The following is an 18,913-nucleotide window of genomic DNA, read 5'->3' as shown; positions in this document are numbered from 1 at the left end:
TATGACTTGCAAGAAAAACAGTTACCTACTCTAATTTTATTTTTATTCCCCCCCAACTCCATTCTCACTAGGTTCCCCGTTTTACATGCTCCCATAAATTTTCCAGCATCCACATCACCCACATTCTTCTCCTTCATCATGTTTCTCATGGTGTTGTTTTCGCTTCTTTCTCTGGGTCCTCCTATTTTCCTTACCTTACTCAGTTCCTCTCATTTTCCTTACCCAGTTTCCCTATGTTCCATTTTGCTGAAGCTATACATCTTCCTGTTTACTCTCAGCCCCGCAGCTCACACAGGTTGATTTGGTAAACTCACGTTCTGCCACAGGAACTACAATTCACTGTGGTTTTATTAGCATCTCTCAAACTTTTATGTGGGAGAATGCTGGAAGTCTTCTACTTTAATATTCTCTTTTGCATTGAACATGCTCAAAATTAATTGTTCTACCTCGTTTCAATTTCCCTGTGTCTGTTTTCATGAAGTTACTGATATGGTCCAGAGTCTACCCTTTGGCGCTCCTTTTCTCTACAGCTCTGAACTTCACAAGCACTAATACCACATCCCTATACTGCTTACATGGTTAGAGCTGACCTCCGCATCCAGCCTGCATTCCCTCATCAGAATTTTTGCTCTCCACTTTAACCACCCTTCTGGGGACTCTTTCTTGACTACAGACCACCCATCTACCTCGTTACATTGGTCCATTACCTCTTGCAGCTTCTGCTCATCACGGGACATATTGAGTAGTATTCTGCTGCCCCGTATCATGGGGATGTCCTGCCAGAGGGACGCATTAGATGAGACTGACAGACGCTGCAAATATGAGTCCTGGGGAGAAAGCACTTTCCTCCGTAGCCTTGGAGAGCTCGGGAAACTCGACTCTATATCCTCTGCAAAAGAATCCACTCTCTTCTGGCTTTGAATGGCCTTGTTCAGAACCACGTCACTGTATTCCTGATACAGCAGTCTTGCTGTGAAGAGAGGCATATACATTAATACTTTCTATAGCAGCTGCTTGCCCTCTGCTTCAATCTGGAGAAAACTCTTGTTATTGTCTCAGATTAGGATAACCGAAGTACATTAGACCACATGCACCCACTATAAACAAAGCTCACCAGCTGCCCGAGTGTACTGCAGGACTCTGGTTTCACTGCCTCCACTGAACACCACTCTCTTAACACTCCCTCCTTGCTACCATGTGGCAGGAGCTCACTTTGTGCTCACTGCAAGGGTGAGGGATGATGGAGGAGAGGGGTCTGCTACAGCACCTGAGGCAGAAGGCACTTACAGGAGTTGATCAGTTTGGAGTGCCGGCGTTTGAAGTTCTCCATTGCATCTGCAGGTTTCTTTTCTCTGTCAGGGAATAAGGATTTGGAAACAAAAGAGTGAACAGAAAACACAGTACTGGAAATGGCTTATCAAAATCTTAGTAACAGATCTGTCACACCAAGGACCTCTCTTTCCAACAAGCTCAAGCTCCACATGCTTTACTTCACAAAGAATAAAGTTTGGCTTAATGGAAACACTCTCCTAAAGGGATAGAAATACTTCTGTTGCAACGAGGTCCTTTCCCAGAGGGCACAGACTGAAACACAGGCCTAAGTAATTTTATTATTGCTTCCTGCTCCTTATCACCATCTGTGGTCCCTTGGGAACAATGGAGAGCATGAGGTGTCTGTGCTACACAGGGATGGGGGCAAATTCTAAGGGGCTTTTGAGAGACTTACCGCAATATAACTGTTTCTGAACTGACTGGTGGCTCCCTGTGTGTCTTGTGAGCTTCTTCCTCTGAAGGAAGAGAAGGAACTTCTGCATGTAAGACAGAAAATAAACACATAAGTCCATTTTTAGAGTCAAGCTGCAATCCAAATGATACACAGATACCATTTACCTGTACCCCACCTGAATGGAGTACAGGTACCATCCTGACCTTTATTTACAAGTCAGAAACATTCTGGTTTTAACAATCCTTGACATTACTTACACTTCACATCTGTTACTTAGCCACATTTGCTTTTCATACAAAGAAAAAAGGGTGAGACTTTCAGCAATCACAGTAACTCTTAAGAGCTTCCCTCTCCAGTTGCCCAAAAGACGACACTGCCTGTGGGCTCTGTTTGGTGCTGCCTTTCCCCTTTCAGCAACTTGGGTCAGGCGTAAGAGGATCAACAGACCCCAAGTCACCAGTCATGTCTGAAAGTCTTATACTTTCTTTTGCGGATGTTGTGCCTCCAAAAACTCTCAGTGACTTCTGGGGCAGGAATGCTGGACATCTAACAGAGTCAGTCCTGTGAAGAGTCTTAGGAGGGATGCGGCCCGAGAATGAAATGTGAGAATTGTATTATGTACTATGTGAGCATTAAGAAAGTGCTGCTTGAGTCATCTCCTGTTTATGTAAAATGGGGAAGTTGTGGACTTTTGTTTTCTGAGGGATTTATTTAAATAAGGTGTAAAGAAATTCTGTATAAAATTCATTGGAAGCTGGAGGAGGAAGAAAGCCCAAAGACTGAGCTGCAAGTATGGGTCAGGGGAAAGACAGTACTGTTGCCTTGAACGTTTTATAATTTGGAACCAAGAATTTACAGGTCACACACTTGAACAAATCCTGATTCAAGTGCTGCCAAACCTTTTATGCCCCTCCACACTCCAATCCTTCTCCTCTATGCCAAAAATCCAGCATGTTGCGGAGCTTGGAAAATAAACTAAGAGCTGAGAAGAAACAAGTATACTTAAAGCCCATGTATGACATAATAAAGAACAGACATGCATCTTGACAGTAAGTACTGTCTAAATGAGCTGCATTACAGAAGATGCATGTTTTCCATCTGTGACATCAGTGATTTATTTGGCTTTTATGAAAGCTAGGACCTTGGATTTGACAAATTTGCCTTCTTATCTGTTCTCAGGAATCCTACATTCTCAGGAAGATCATCTCTTTCAGAAGGTCAAACTGGGATCTAAAGGTGTCAGCTGCAAAAGAAAGGCAGGTTGCAAATACAGAAGGAACTAAAACATGCGGGAACAGATCCGGATGACCGAGGATGTGTGCACGTGTTTTCCTTACCACTTGGGAATGGGCTGCTACCAGTGCAGCAAAACGCAGCGGCCATGTGATGGCAGCAGGAGGTGATGAGCAGAAGCTCTGAACTCGGCCCCACCAAGAAACTCATTCCTGCACGTAGGGCAAAATAGCCCCTCTTACCGAGTAAGGGTGACAGGTTGCCAAACGCGGAGAAGGGAGAAGAAAAGAAACTGGATGTGAAGTTGAGGGGTGAGGGGTCCTCTCTGTTGCAGGTGTTAGTGTGAAACGAGGGGACTGAGCCCCAGCATGCTGCCCTACTCAGAACCACCAGGATGTACTGGTTACAGGGCCGCAGGGAAGAGCTAGGGGAGAGCTGGGAGCGGGGAGCTTGGGGCAGGACAGCAAGGGGCTGCAGGGCTGCAGCAAGGAGTACTACCAGAAAGGCACGAGAGCAATGCTGAGCTCTCAGCTCTCAGACCTCTCTATCACGTTGCTTATCTAATTTAATCCAGTGTTTCTGGTATCTACAGTAAATTTGATGGGGGGGACTCACCCTGCAAGATGTCTGGTGGTACTGACATCCTCTTCAGGCCCTGACGGTGCCAGTCCTTGCTTTTCACTCGGCGTTTAATTGGGTTTTCTTGATTGGCTGCTGGCTCCTGTGCAACTACCCTGATCGATTTTTTGTCTGGCCAACTTGATGATTTCTCCAAGGGTGAGTGTCTGGGCATTTCCTCCTTTGGCTGAGCTACCAAGTGGTGTTCCCCACCTTCTCCTTCCAGCCTTTGCTTGATCCTCCTCTCACTTTCTGTTTTCTCTGTGAATGCCAATGGAGCTTGGACATTCTTTGAGTCCACACCAAAGACACCTGCCTCTTGCTCCCATCGCAGCTCCCCTGAGATGTCCTCCTCTTGGCAGGCTGTCCTGGTGGTTGGTGGTGATGGAGGGCTGAGCTGGAGGAAATGGATTGGATTGGTGAATGCTAGCATTGGAGGTGGCTGTGCAGAGTCCCGGCTCTTGGAGTTTGTGGATGTTATCAGGCCTTCCAGCGAGGGCCAAGAAGGGTGGTCAGGTGAAGATTTTCCATACTGTATATCCATGTGGTGGTCTGCTGTTTCAGGGCTGGCGTCAGAGGAGCCGGCCAATGCTTCATTTCCAACAGCAGAAAAGCTTTTGGCCAACAAACTGACCCCTGAGTCATCAGATGTCTCTGTATGGGTACCTGAGTCACTGAGATCCCACTCTCTAGTTACTGGAACAAGGTCATCTTTCTCTGCTACATCTTCTCTGTGAGAAGCAGAGGCCACAGTATTAGAATCAGACAGAGAGGCAGCAGCGTGCAGAGGATGGCTTATAGTAGGGTGAGTGGCTAGTAACTTACTATCATACATACCACAGTTGAGATGTGGCCTGGAGTAGGGTAAAGGAGCCAGCGGCTGGTAACTTTCAGGGGCTGGAGGTTGGGCAAGGTGATTTGCATTAAGTGCAGGGGCCTGAGTTTGCCTGGGGCTTCGGGCAAGGGAAGGAAGGCGAGGAAGCTGTTTGGCATCAGGCTCAGACACCAGAGGTAGGCTTGAATGGGATGCAGGGGACAGAGGTTGTTCTTGCTGGCTCACGGCAAAGACCATATCTTCTTCAGAGGGCCAGGTTAGGGTGCTCAGGACACTGGAGATTCTGGATCCAGGCTCTTTTTGGTTTAAACCGCAGTCAGACTGATCAAATAAAGGCATTTCTTGTGCTTCACGATCCACAGGTACTCCCATTTCTTTTTGTTGGATAATGGCACTTTCTTCTGGGGGTTTTTGCTGAGTTGTCTCTGGGTGGTTCAGGGGAGTGGAAGTCCTGCCTGGTGTTTGGGGTGGTTCCAGAGGCCCTGCAATGACAGCCACAGTCCTCCTGCCCTCAGGAAGGCTCCTCTCTAGAGGAAGACAGCTTGGGTATATTACAGAGAAAGAAGACTGGCCACTAAGGTCTTCATGAAAGCCTTCCTCAGAAATAAGGAGTTCATGGGAAATGTTGGCCTCCCCTGGATCAGTACTTACACTAGCAGTTTCCCCTGATGTTGGGTCCCGCACTTGTACAGAAGCAGCTTGGTTGGCTGGCTTCTCTACAGAGTCTAGCAGTTTGTTCAGGCTGGTGCCAGGACAGTCCTCAGGGGTCAAGGAGGCCATTCTGCTAGCACCCTCTTGCTGTGGGCCAGATGTTGAAGCCACAGAGGCGAGCTCTGGAGGTAAAGCTGGAATGAAGACCTGAAGCTCAGCTTTTCCCAAATTTTCTGTAATGGGATGAGGATCTATGGGATCAGGTGGCTCCAAGTTCTTGGTACCTGAGGAAGGACGTAGAACAGAAGCCTCTGGGTTCTCTGCACTAGAAAGCGCTGCCACTCCTCCACGAAGAGGTGCACCTCTTTTATCAAGCCTCTGGACAGCCTTTCCATGCCCATCACTGTGCTCATTCTCCCTGCCCAGTCTTGTCCTGTCATCCCAGTCCGCTTCTCCAATATCCTGACCACCAATGGAAAAGCGGCCAGAGTCTTCTAGGTCTTCTGCCTGGTCAGAGATATGGCATGTGTGTGGAGGCACCACTGGAGTTTCACCCACTGCATTCAGGTTATTTGAGGACAGAGAGCTAACAGCGAGTGGCTGACGTCCAGAACCTGCTTCTGTGGCATAAGCTTTCAGCAGTACATCCTCACCGGGATGCTGATCCACAGAGACAGACTCCCTAGGAGAAAATGCTGATCCTGTTTGCTCAGCCAAAAAAACGTTTTCCAAACCACACAAGTCCACATTATGCCTGAGGACAGAAGATAACTCTGACCTGGAAGCTGATGCCTCCAGATTGAGGTCTTCCATCTGCAATTGTTGTTTCTTCTCATTTAGTTCCTTGCTTTTCCGATCTTTGGGCTCCAAAGATTTCCCTTCTTCCAGCAGATTCTGCAGTTTGCACTCTTTCTTCTCTTCTTCCTGCTGAAGTTCAGACACTGCCTCCTGTGCTGGTTTCTTATGCTGTGAAGTACTCATTTCCTCATTTTTTTTAGCAGTATCCTTTACCTGGAAGGCACTCTCTGCTTGAGAGGCAGGTCTGCTCTCTGTTTTTCTGTGGTCGTCTTCAAGATGAAGGCATTTAGAAGCAGATGAGTTTTCTTTAGGAACCGTTGCTGTTCCCTGCTCTTTGACCATACTGCTATTCCTTGTTTCACCAGCTGAGATGTTGCATTCTGCTTGTAGTGAACTTATCTGGCTGTCATCTGCTAAGGTGGAAGACAACTGATGGGAAAAGGAAGACTCTATATTCTCTTCCAGACCCTCAAGTGCTCTTACGCTTTCCTTAGCGTCTTCAGAAATGTGAGGTTTAGCCATGTCATCTATTGCTTCCTCTGAGGTAGGCTGCTCATGAGTTGGTGCTGCCATGTTTTTGCTGCTTTGCTTCTGCTCTGCACCAGCATCAACCTCCTGCAAAGAATCCATGGAGAGGCTATCCAGAAATGGTTCAGCCTTATAATGCCCCTCTGAAACAGTTTTACACACCAAGAAGCACTTAGGTGTCTCTCTCTGAGAGGAAATGGCATCTGCCAAAGGGTATTTTGGATGTTGAGCCTGAGAGTTTGAGCCACAAAGTGCCAATTCTGCCTGGCTCTGAGGAAACTCAGTGCTGAGGTCCACAGCCTGCAGGATGGCACTGCCAGGGTCTGGCCTATCCTGGACTGTGCTGAGAGAAGAGTCCTGGTTGCTTTCCAGGTCAACCAGCTCTACTTGCTTAAGTTTCAGAGAACAATCCAGTCCACCCTCACTTAAAAGCATTTCTCTTTCCAATTCCGAGAGTCCCTTTTGAGGCTCTGCATCACCTTGCTCTTGTTCCAATCCTGCTGGCACTTTTTGCAGAGGGTTAGAGGGTCTGCCCAGCATCTCTGCTGCTTTCCCTGGAGCAGAAAGGCAGTCCTCAGGAGTGCTGAGCTCTGCTCCCTTTGCAGATTCAGACAGGCTGTTGCTCATTTCGGCTGATGCGTGAGGGGCATGATGCTCTCTTTCAACTGCTGTAGAATCCCAAACCTCCCCAGTGACGCCGCTGGCTTCTCGGGGAGTGGTCCCTCCCTCACTGGTTTCTTCAGACTCCATCAGTGACACATCCTGCTAAAGAAAAATGCATTTTTGCTGTTACTACTACAGAATGATACAGTGGAGCTAATCAGCTTAAAAGACTTTTCAAAACAGGTACTAATGCAGCTGAGGAAAAAAAAAAAAACCACAATACAAAAAAACATACTCAGTGGGTGGTAAGAGTTGGGAAACAACTGAAAGTAAACAAAACACCCAGTGTAAGCTTGCAGTATGAGAGTAACACCAAAATAAATCGACTAGTGTCTTTTTAGTTTTACACGCAAATCCAGAAAGTGACTTTGGTCAAAGAACAGAGAAGATAATCTCTCCTAACAGCCACAATGCAACTTATGGAAAGTGCTGGCCATGGCTAGCTATCTCAAACCCAAAAGGGGATACCAGAAGGCATTCAGACAAGAAAATCATCAAAATCTCCATTTATTTTTGCAGGGCATGGTAGACAAATACTCATGGCCTCTTCTAGCTGCTAGCTGAATTTTAAAGATCTCTTTGATTTCAACAGGCCCTTGCCTGTACTTCAGAGCTGAAGGCTGTCTTTACAAATCTCCGTACACATGTGCAACACAGGGCCTTATTGCAACTGATCACAGGAATTGATTAACAAGACAGCAATGTAAGAACCTGATTAACAGATAACTAGGACATGACACAAGACACAAGATATTTGAAGGCTGTAAACCACATGGGTTGAGAGGAGCACCTCTGGTGCCTGTGGAGGTGTCTACAGACTACAAAGAGAAATTGTATCATCATTTAGTCTACTCGGGCGGGGGGGGGGGGGGCAGTAGGAAGTAATCTCAGGCTTGTTGGATGGTTTCCTAAAGGATATAATGGAATTTCCCATCCATTATTGCATTTGCAGCTCAGACATGACAAAGCACTAGGGAATGTACATTTGGGAAATGTCTGCAAAACGGATGGTAGAATCTGATTCACTACTTTTATCTTTCTGGCTTCTACCTATCCCATGACCCACAATCCCTACCTTAAAAGACATGAAAAAGACACAAATCTTAGTGGCTCTCCTCTCTTTTCTTCTGCCTCTGGGACACTTTCTTCAGTGTTCCAGCCTGCCCTCCCTATTCCCTATCCCCTGCTTATCAGAAATGGTTTATAAATTACTGCTTCACATACACTGGGTACCCTCGCAGTCATACCACAGCTTGTAATTTAGCCCCAAAGGATCTCCTGCAATGTGTAGCCACAGCCAGACTTCCCCCTGAATAAAGCTTCAGTGTTGTCCTCCTTTATCCGACCTTACAGATGTCTGCGTTTCCAGACATGAATGCATCATCCTGCATCTTTTGGTCTGAGAAACCATTCCACATATCCTCAGGTAAAAGCCAGCTAGCTGTTTAGTGGCAAAAAAAGCCCCAAGGCCTGGCTCTGAACCATTCAGAAAACTCATGCAAAAATATTTCCCTTTTCTTGCTCAAAACTAACAACCAAATCTATACACTATTTCTTCCTTGGCATTCCAAATTTCCCTACTATTTTAAGAACGGCATTTTTTCCAGGGTTTCAACTGCTGTTGAGGGGGGTGCATGTGTGTGACAATTTCAACTTGGGAGACTCACAAACAGAGAAAGGGAAGTGTCTTCACGGAAAGAGAAATCTTTGAGATCAATGGCAACTTCCTTGTGCTGAAGTGCCTCTATAGTCACAAGTAACACTTCCTGATCCCACACAGAAAGTAAAAGCAATAAAGGTATGATTACATCTGGACTAATTGTCCCAGTTAACTCCATGGCCAAGGCATGCCTGACCCGAAAGCTGGTTTAGCTTATATTTTTCTTCATGTCACATGAAACAGAACACCTGCTCTGAAAGCAATAACCCCATGCTCTGGAGTTAAAGCTGAAGCATTGCATACACTTCAATTGTGGGGACTGTCATCATCTTTAGCTTTTTTAAAAAGCAGGGAAAAAATGAGTTAACTCATCAATTAACTTTGCTCCCAAGTATTTTTTCTCATGTAATTTTTTTATTTTTGTTTATATTGGAAAGAATCTTTCTTACAACATTGGGCCAAAACTGGGATTATTTAGCAATCTGGACACCCCAAACACCCCCCTAAGCAGAAAGTAAGTAGTTGTAAACAGGTAATTACAATAAACACCATGTTTCAAAGAGATATGTCTATTCTGAAAGTTCCCATGGGACTTTCTGCCACATTTTACTGCTATCAGCTAATAGTAAACTACTTCGGTGCTGCTAAACCATGTTTTGAAACTGTTGCACGTGGGAACTGTTGCACAGGACTGTCAGGAAGAAGCTCCAGCCCAGGAAAAAAAAACAACCAACAAAACCAACCAACCAACCAACCAAAAAAAAACCCAAGAGCTTGGCAGAGCACAAGAAAAGAGCCGGGTCATACACTTGTAAGCAGCCACTTTGCCCAGAGCAGGATCAACTTCACTTAGCTGTCCCCAGTAGGTACATCTACCCCTTCTTTAACAAAGGTTCCATGATCACATCAGGTCACTCTTGTGCTACACTGCTCTTAACAATTCCAGCTACCTAAGTGAGTCTCTTCTGCTAATGACTAGAAAAGTGTTACTTCTCACACCTAATACAGTTTTCAAACGTGCTCCCCAGGAGCAGAGACAAATGTTTAGGGGGACAGGCGGTCTAGGACACAAGCTAATGGCTAAGGAACATTTACTACTACTAAGGACAGGATGGCCCATGAAGAAAGGTCTGAATAGCAAGATCCTCAAACTCAAGCCCACACTTTGTGAGAGGAAGAAGAATTGTTGCTCACTGTGCTGTTACAGATGTATACAGCACCGATTTTCCTCTTATTAAGCTCAAGGACCGAGTTTCCACTTCCCTGGCTCTGTTGCAAGGGATTTGGACAGGTGAAAGGACAAGTTTAAAGCTGCATTTGGAGCAGTTCCATGATGATACTGGGAGACAGCGTAGAGGGAGGTGCACAGGAGATCAGTGCTGGAAGCTGCCAAGTGAGATTTGTCTCCTCATATTACTGCCAGGTGTTTTGCACACCTCAGGGAAAGCAAGAGAGAAGCTTTGGGAAGTGAGGCAGGAGAAGGGACAAACTTTCTGCAGACAGTGGGGGAGGACTTAACTAGTCTGGGAAACAGTTAAGTTCCTGCTTGAAGACTGCCGCACTGTAATGAAAGAGGCAGATACCTCTGCAATAAGGATTTAATGGAGATGGGAGAGGAAATAAAACAAACCTGGCTACACCTGTAGCCTCCACATACAGAGAAGCTACGTACAAAGCCCAGCAGTTACCAGAAGAGACTGCCTACGAGCATGGCCATGTTATGCTTCCACCTCAGGTCAGCTTGGTCCTCTTCCAGAGGAATGCCCAGGAGACCCCCAGGAGCTGTGCTAGCCCAAGCAAACTTTCAATTAGCATTTGCAGTAAGGCAAATAACATGACAGGCAGGCACACAGAAGCCTATCTGGCAACTGCCAGCTTCCAGCAGGCTACACAAACTCTCCCAGAAGCCTCACCTAACCACTGCTGGGACTTACTGATCTTTCACGTCTCTCTGGATCAGATGCTGAACTTGCCACCACTTCTTCATATGCTCTTCTTCCAAGAGGGCCTGGAAATCCAGGACTGCAGTTCACATGCACCTGACTTGTAGGTGACTCTGGGTACACAAACTCACTGCAAGCTGGAACTGTGAGAGGGTGCAGCTGGCCCCATGCCAGCACAACAAAAAAAAGGGGCAATGCTTGGTCATATGGTAGTACAGAGCACAAAATTTGAGAGGGGAAGGGTGCAATAGGCAGCCAGATACGCAAAACAGGACAGCAGTGAAAGCACCAGTGGACAAAGCAATTCCTGCAATGATGTACTGCATCCACCCATAGCTTTCCCAGATTACAAAAGGCAAAGTGAATGTCATACTTCCTTCCAGTGTGGTTTAATTCACCTGGATGGAGATGACAAACACTTCTGGTTTTAAATAGCAAGTACCTCACCTCCCCCACCCACCCCCCTCCAACAAACAAGAAAGGAGGAATAACAAGTGCTATCAAGCACAGACAAGCCCTTCAGCTAGCCAGGAAACAAGGCAGCACGGAGCGATGCGGAGCCCCGCGATCCTCCTGCTCCCAAACCGGGGCCAGCCCCAGCTTTCAGCGCAGGATTATTTAGCAATTTGGTAATATTATATATTACCAAATTATATATATACACACACACACCCTAAATAATATATATTATATATTTGGTAATATAAATAATTCCTACTGAACATTTGCCAACCCCCGGGCAGCCCGTGCTCCCTGCCCGCTCCCCCCATGAACAGGCTGGCGGGGGGGGGAGGGGAGGAGGGGGCTGCCCTGTCCGGCCCCCCCCTCCCCCCCACCGCAGCCGGTGCACCGGGGCTCTCCCGGCTCGCCTCCTTGTCACCCAGGCAGCAGCCAGAGCTTCTGGCCGTGAGAGGAGAAAGCCATTCACAGCCACCCCCGAGTGGTGCAGGCAAGGACACGGGTTTCCTTATGACAACAAAGGCTCTCCCAAGCAATCCATCGCCTGGGCACACATTCGTGCCGGCACGGCCGCAGCCCGGTGTTGAAATGCCAAAGCTAGCTTTAAGTGCTGGCAGGAAAGAGCTCTGCGTAGGCTGTAACACCCACCTGAGGAGCAACAAGGCTGCCCTGAGCCCCCTCCTGCTATTTCAGCTGGGCTTTATGACCTCCATCATCCAGTTCAGATACACGTTAGAAGCAGCCGGGTCAGCGGGGGCTGGCTCAGAGCCTGCCTTTCTCCATACAAAATCCAGGGCTCACCGTGCCAGAGAAGAGTCACCAGAACTACCATCTCTCCCCGGTACAGCGGGACACTCTGGAAAGGGGTCGATGCAACTGCTCCAACACACAGCCTGCCCTATGACAAGTCTCACTTTGCATTTTTGGTCGAGCTACTCATGCCATGCTTAAGCCTGCTTTCTCAGCTGGATACCCCCTCCACGTGAGAGATGCCTTCTCCATGTATTCCTCTGCAAAGAAACTGTTACCAATACACATGCACCACGGCTGCTCTATCACCATACAGCCCATTGAGAGCGTTGAAGGAGTGAGGTCAAAAATCTTGAGCTCGGGAAGAGATTACACAGGGCACTAGAGATAAGAATTAAGGAGGGAAGTAATGTTACATGGCAACATTACTACCTTCCGTTTGAGGGTACGGAGAACAGACAGAGCCTGCTGAAGGAAAGAACATATCGAACAAGTAAAGCAATCTAAAAAAACTATGTGCCAAAATAACAGAGTCTACTGCTGTGCTAAATGGTCTACATGCTGTTAGTATCCCGGGAAGCAGCAGCTGCCTCAAGTGTTTTAGGCAGAGGAGAAAGAACAAAGCTGACAATAGTACCTGATCTCCTGGAAAACGCATCTGAGCTGCTACTGAAGCTTGGGAAAAGTGAATGAGACTTCCCAGTCACACCGATGCAGACAATTTGACTGAGATTTAACACTCCCAGTAGCATCTCACTAGCTTTCAGTCACGGTAGGCACACTCAAGATATATTGAGTCTATTAATTATCTAGTGATTCACTAATTGAGAAAAAAAATATACCTTTCCTACATTCATTTCCATTTAAGTAGATTGTAATACTTAATGCTAACAAAAAAAAAAAAAGCACCAAACAAACATGATTTTGGGTAGAACAAATTTTCACCTTGGAAACTGCTACTGAACATTTGCCAAACAGCAAGCAAAGATGTGGCTTGGATTGCACTTCCCAGAGGTGCAATAAAAATGATTCAGTCTTAAGATAAAAAGGGGTCACCTGTATATCAAAACACCCGGTTCACTAAAGCAGAGCTTAAGTTTTATGTTCATAAAAGCAATGGATAAGCCTTGATATCTGCATCCTTCTAGTACGGAACAAAGAAGAATGGTGTATGGCTCTCCGTGCTGTAGCTTAGTAGAGAGACTATTGACACTACCGGGCAGAAGAACCCCCGCAGTGAAAGCAAGGCACAGATTCACTGCACGTTGCTCTGCGCAGGTCCCTCTGCGAACTGTGGGGATGGAGAGATGACTGACAGAAACATCTGGGGCACAAAAGGAGGTAAGGACTTCAGAGATGTACACTGATTTTTTTTATGCAGTGTTGGCAGCTAGCAGCATAGACATTCCTAGATAGCAGGTTTGCTATAAACTACAGGAGTTCCCAGTTTCTCTTTGAACACAGTGAACGGGGACCCAGATAGGGGAGATTCTCCAGTTAGCAGCAGGTATTTTGTAGTCTCTTACTATGCTACAGAAGCATGAGCCAGAATCCCACGCTGCTGTTTTTGAGTCTCAGATTAAAGAATGCTAATGTTCGCACCAAACCATTTTGACAGATGCAAATGCTTAAAACATCAAAGGGCTTGGAAACACACTTGAAAGCTTGGCCTTGCCCAGACAGCACAGTGGAACCATTGCTGAGCACACTTGTCACATCACCCATACCAGTCCTGAGCACAGTTCAGCTACAGACAGATAAGGATGAACAATACTCAGCAAACTGAACTGGAACAAACTGTCCTCCCCTGCAGAAGGGGCCTCCAAAGTTATCCTGTCTGATGTTCTTGGCAAACACATATTATAACCTCTTTCACAGCTGGATCAAGTTCTACGTTGAAAACTGTACAATTTCTTGCTGCCATTACTGATAGCTGTCAGAGCCCTATAGAAGATACAAAGCTGGAACATTTTAGCAATATATGGGACCACTGATAAGCTATAAAGCAAAATACACCCAGCCAGCCATAGATATACTGGCAAAGTGCTAATTTTGTATCAATAGGTAAAGCATAACCTCTGCAACCAAAGCAATTCCTAAAATACTAACAAAGCTGCGTTTGTGTATCATACCATGCTAACGACTTCTACTAGCACAACTTCATCTGTCATAACAGCTATACATACAGCAAAAACTTGTACTGTGTATCTGGCTTCAATATTGTTAGTACCATCAGCTGGAAATAGCAATCAAAAAATTGTTGGAATCAACATATCATGAGATAACAACAATAAAAATTTTGAACACACTTGTCCTCATTTTGAGCTTTTAGAATGCATGTTTTCAGCCTTGGCTCCCCATAGAGGTTCTAATTACCTTATGACTCCAGTAATAAGATTTTTTTACAAAACGTGAAAAAAAATGTTATGAGACTTGTATCATAACCAAAAATACTTGGCAATACTGGCAGCTTTATACTGAAAACTGCAGCTAAAGAAGAAACAAAAAAAGGTCCATCCAAAAGGGATACAGGGATGTGTGTGGGGAAAACAGATTTTGGTACAACTGTTTCCTAACCCAGCTTTTCGGGGAACAAGCCACTCTGTCTTGGAAATGTAATTGGTGTGCTTAGATCGAAGAAGCTAACAAGCACAATGAGACATGTTTGCTATTGGGAACAAAAAGTATTAGATACAAATAAAATGTTATAAGAAATGTAAATGTGGGAAAGCACCAGCGAGGACCCCTTCCCTCTCCCCGTGGAAAAACAGCTTCACACACCCAAAGCCACAGGAATTGTGTGGGTGCTGAATAGGAAGGTACTAATGCAAACACATGGAAAACTTGTTGTTACTCATGGTGTAACGCCTGCACGGCCAACTGGCATAAGTTTATTGTGCACATCACAATATTTTCTGTTTTTCATCTAGTCCCACTTCCTAGAATCATGTGGTTATGTGAGAATTTTGGCTTACAATTAAGAAAAATACATGTCTGGCCTTCAATGGGTGTGGAAAAGGCCTGAAAAACAAAGTATGGCTCAAAAATTAGATCTTGCTGTCTGGGTTTATCTCAATGTTTTTAAGCCAAAATGTTAAGCCTTAACTTGTGACTAACAAGAGCAAGGGCAACTCCGCCCTTCCCCCTCTACCTGGTTACTATTTTTAAGCAGTCGGGACTGATGACACTGAACTGTTCGCAGAATATTTAGACCTGATCCAGTGAGCTACACAAGCTACCAGAAACTAAAAGACCGGCAAAGAAATACGCTGTGGTATTGAGTGGGTTAACAAAGATGAATAATCAAACTCATCAGGCACAATTTAGGTATTTGAAGACATTCTGAAAAGCCATCTGTTTACGGTCCAGTCTTAAAAAAAGTGTAGAGCTCCTTCAATTCCTTCTGCTGCTGCCAACTGTACAAACCATCCGACGCCATCCAGAATCAGGTCCTAATAAATCTTAAGACTTGATGTCGCACCCTGAAATCCAGAACAGATTAAGGCAATACGCATCCAGATTGCTCCTATCTTCACCCATGTGCCAGGGCACACGTGACCATACATGAGCCAGCTCAGGGAGTTATCTAGTCAAAAAAAAAACCAAGCCAGAAGCAGAGAGATGTGAGCAGCCATAAAGGTGTGACACAGGAGGGGAAAAAAACCCTACCAATAAAGGTAAATATGACAGGTCCCTGTAGCAGCCGTACACGCAGATGTACAAGCCATAGTAGCAACTGCGAGGAGTGGACAGGAACAAGAGGCTGGGCATCGGGCCAGAGAGCGGGAAAGCAGAAACCTGGACTTAGACCTAAGGTATGGTGAAACCACACCCAGGATCTACAAGCAAGTCCCTGACGCTCGGGCGTAGGTGTCTTGCTGGGTGTGATTGCCAAGCACTTCAAACGCAGAAACAGGTGCAGCCTCGCCAGCCCACGCAGAACAGTAGCAGCAGAGCAGGGAAATTTTACATTCTCACTACTGGCCCTCTCTTAGTAACATGCTTGCTACCTTTACAGGTCAGAAGCAGGCGCTACGGGAAGCGGGACATTCTAATTGGATCTACAACCATTTCCAAAGGAGCCATTATTTTATGGTTTAATGTTTCCTTGTCTCATTATTGCCACTGACTCTACAGTTCCCGTGAACCCAAATGCAGCTTTCACTCCGCAGCAAAGAATTGGGTCTAAGAAGACACAGCATGGCAGCCAGATGAAGTCAAAGGAGTCAGCCTCCTGTAAGCAACTCTCAAAACAAGTAACAACATGAAGGAGATGCTAGGGAAAGCCCTGGAAACCTCCTCAAACCCTCTGCAAAGTCTAGCATGGAAATACTCCCAATGGTGGGGGAGGGGAAGACATTTTTGCAACCCTGTCTTTCAGAATAAGCAGTGAAAAGTTGTATAAATCGGGGTTTTGAATGGTGTAACTGATACACATCAATCTTATGAAACGCTTTTTATAACTAGCTTCACCAATTACCACTACCTTATTTCAAAGTTTATAGTAGTAATTACAGCTCACAGATGCTGTAGTTAAGATTTAGCATTAGTTCCTAATACTGTAATTAACACAGCATATTATAAAAGTTAAAAAAAAAAAAAAGTAGAGCCCTACAGGTACAACCTTAAAAAAAATTAAGAAATAGAACAACCAGATCAACAATACTGATACTCTCGGTTTCAGCAATATTTTCTCTGTCAACAGGCAAAAATTATGCCCACATAATTTCACATGCAGTACAGTTCCAAGTCTGTATTAATTTAAGGCATAGATTTTTATAGCAGCTTAGAAATATCACTAGTATTTCTATGATGTACTAATTACAATATTTTTACCATTTTAATAATTAGTTTCAATACATAAGGAACAATTACAGATGTTTTAATCCTTCCTCTCATTTTCATTTTTCTGCATATGAATGAGAGGGCGGACTCTGCTTCCCACCACTACCCTTCAATATTTCCTAAAATAGTACCCCTTGATGGCTCCATGGCTCTTCAGATATTAGCTGAGCAATTAAAATCCTGAGATTGCCCTTTGGCAATTCTTGAAGACATTGACTCTGACTCTTGACTGGCCTACGGCTTCCTTTTCCTCAACCCTGTGGCATGTAAAACTACATCTCTCTTTCCCCTACCAGTTCCCACCTTATCAGATGGTTATGCAGAGGAGTAAAATAAGGTCTGTGTGCCTTGAATTCATCCCAAGCTCATGACTACAGTGTGCTAGTGAGATAGAACATAAGATAATTTAACTCCTAACACTCATCGTGACTAATAGTCTAATAAAGACCCGATACAATTCCTTTACCTCTTTTATGACATGATCACAAAATAATGCCAGCTCCAGCTGAGGAATGCAGTCTTTGGTACACCCGCATCCCACCAACCCACACAAGCGTGCATGCTATATTCTAAATGAAGTTCTGCATACTTTAGCATGAATGAGAAACTTCCCCTGGGAAGCTATCGGCACCAGTTAAATGAAATCTAAGACTCAGCTTGCTGCCTTTCCCACTACCTGCAACACGCTTTGATCGGTGGGGCATAAATAAACACATAAACATCCCATCTCTCCCAAGTTCAATGAGATACAGCAGCGTTCCTCCACTTCAGCCTCACAGGCAGCTCTCAGTCATAACTTCTGACACTGTCCATCAAACTCACCTGAACAAGTTTGTCAGACTGGGCACATAGCAAAATGCTTTGCTGGGCATAAAATAAATAATAATTTTTAAAAAATCATTACAGCCAACAGCAAAGAATACATTCTGGTATGATCACTGTATTTTGGGAAAGCTAAGACTAAGAGAGGTGCTTGAAGGGGGAAGGACGGGGAGGGTACCAGGGAAGGGGGTGGGGGTGTCAGTGGACCATGTCCAAGAGGGAGGGAAGAGCCAGAGCTCTGCTTAGAGTTGTCTTCCCAAACACCTTCCTGTATGGAATAATGGGTCTTCATTCTTACCTCTGCCAGGCTGATGCACTGGAGGAACCCAGCTTTCAGCACAAACGTTTGCTGACTGTTACTGAACCCAGCACCCCACCTCTTCCACGTGTGCCAGCCAGCTGGCCAACGCTTTACCGAGCAGGCTGGGGCAGGGGCACAAAGTGAGCAACTTTTGCAAGTCCCTGGCGCAAGCGGGCAGAAGAACTGCAAGTAAGGCAGAGAGCTGAGGGCAAGACAAGCAAGGTCGCACCCTTGCGCAGGCGAAGCGAGAGGCTGAGGCAGTGGTCCTTGCCTAGGATGACCAGAAAAGCAGGAAGGTTTAACAACCGAAGTCCAGCTACTGTTCTATGAGCAACATCTCTGCCTTGCTTGGTGGCAGATCCTACAGCACTGACAGCTGTATCTGGCTACAACTCGCCGCCATGAGGGTGTTGAAGTGAAGAACACTGACACACGTCTTCATGTGACAAATCTACTCTGTCACCCTTCGCAGAGCTTTACACAGGAGGTATGACACAGATCACAGTAGTTTGGCTCCCAAGACGCAATTGCATTAGAGAAGGTGCAATTACAGCTATACCCACAACAGGAGATACCAGCATTACTGCTTTTGTCACACACATGGGAAACACTCCGCACTCTGAACTTTTGGCTCTTCCTGCTCTACTAGCATTTACCTTAAGAGGAGATAAAGATGCACCCATAGGACTGCTGTTTTAGGCCTTGCCTCTACTGACAGCTACAGCTTATGAGCAGTTAAACACAGTTGCTATCAGCTAGAAATTTCAAGATAGTGGGTCCACGAAGGATAACTGTTATCATCAGTAACATATACAGGCTGAAACAGAAACATGCATGTTAGGATACCAGGAGCTCTCCTTCCTTCAATTCCCCACTGCTGTCATTCATTTAAAGAAAGATTGTAACTAGATTTTTTCAAGGCAACCAAGAACTGTGCCTTCACCCCCAGACCTCATCCAGCAGGACTGCCAGTTCCGAATTCTGGCAGTTTCCAGCAGTTTCTGCCCATCTGAGGGTCATCTGAGCAACTGAGTTAATACCAACCCCTCCTACCTCACATACTCTGAGGATTAGTCAGGGA

The 18,913-nt window shown here is 45.6% G+C and overlaps 1 protein-coding gene across 8 annotated transcripts in view; it reads right to left on the bottom strand.

Moving 5' to 3' along the window:
* The window catches only part of ARHGEF5 (Rho guanine nucleotide exchange factor 5), a 36,821-nt gene that overhangs the window by 9,981 nt on the left and 7,927 nt on the right, over positions 1 to 18,913 (bottom strand). For 4 of the 8 annotated variants that reach the window (XM_055808500.1, XM_055808493.1, XM_055808494.1 and 1 more), the window contains 4 exons: positions 3,575 to 7,154; positions 1,727 to 1,808; positions 1,288 to 1,352; positions 708 to 970 (listed from right to left, as the gene is read on the bottom strand). In XM_055808500.1, the coding sequence (XP_055664475.1) occupies positions 708 to 970; positions 1,288 to 1,352; positions 1,727 to 1,808; positions 3,575 to 7,139 (3,975 nt within the window). In that variant the 5' untranslated portion in view covers positions 7,140 to 7,154. Of the gene's footprint in view, positions 1 to 707; positions 971 to 1,287; positions 1,353 to 1,726; positions 1,809 to 3,574; positions 7,155 to 10,646; positions 11,420 to 18,913 lie in introns of those variants that run through there. The other 4 variants (XM_055808496.1, XM_055808499.1, XM_055808498.1 and 1 more) reach the window with 4 other exon arrangements.

The sequence above is a fragment of the Falco peregrinus genome, chromosome 6, assembly GCF_023634155.1.
Source record: "Falco peregrinus isolate bFalPer1 chromosome 6, bFalPer1.pri, whole genome shotgun sequence".
Lineage (NCBI taxonomy): Eukaryota > Metazoa > Chordata > Aves > Falconiformes > Falconidae > Falco > Falco peregrinus.
The sequence above is the reverse complement of the archived record's forward strand: the minus strand, read 5'-3'. Positions and strand labels throughout refer to the sequence as shown.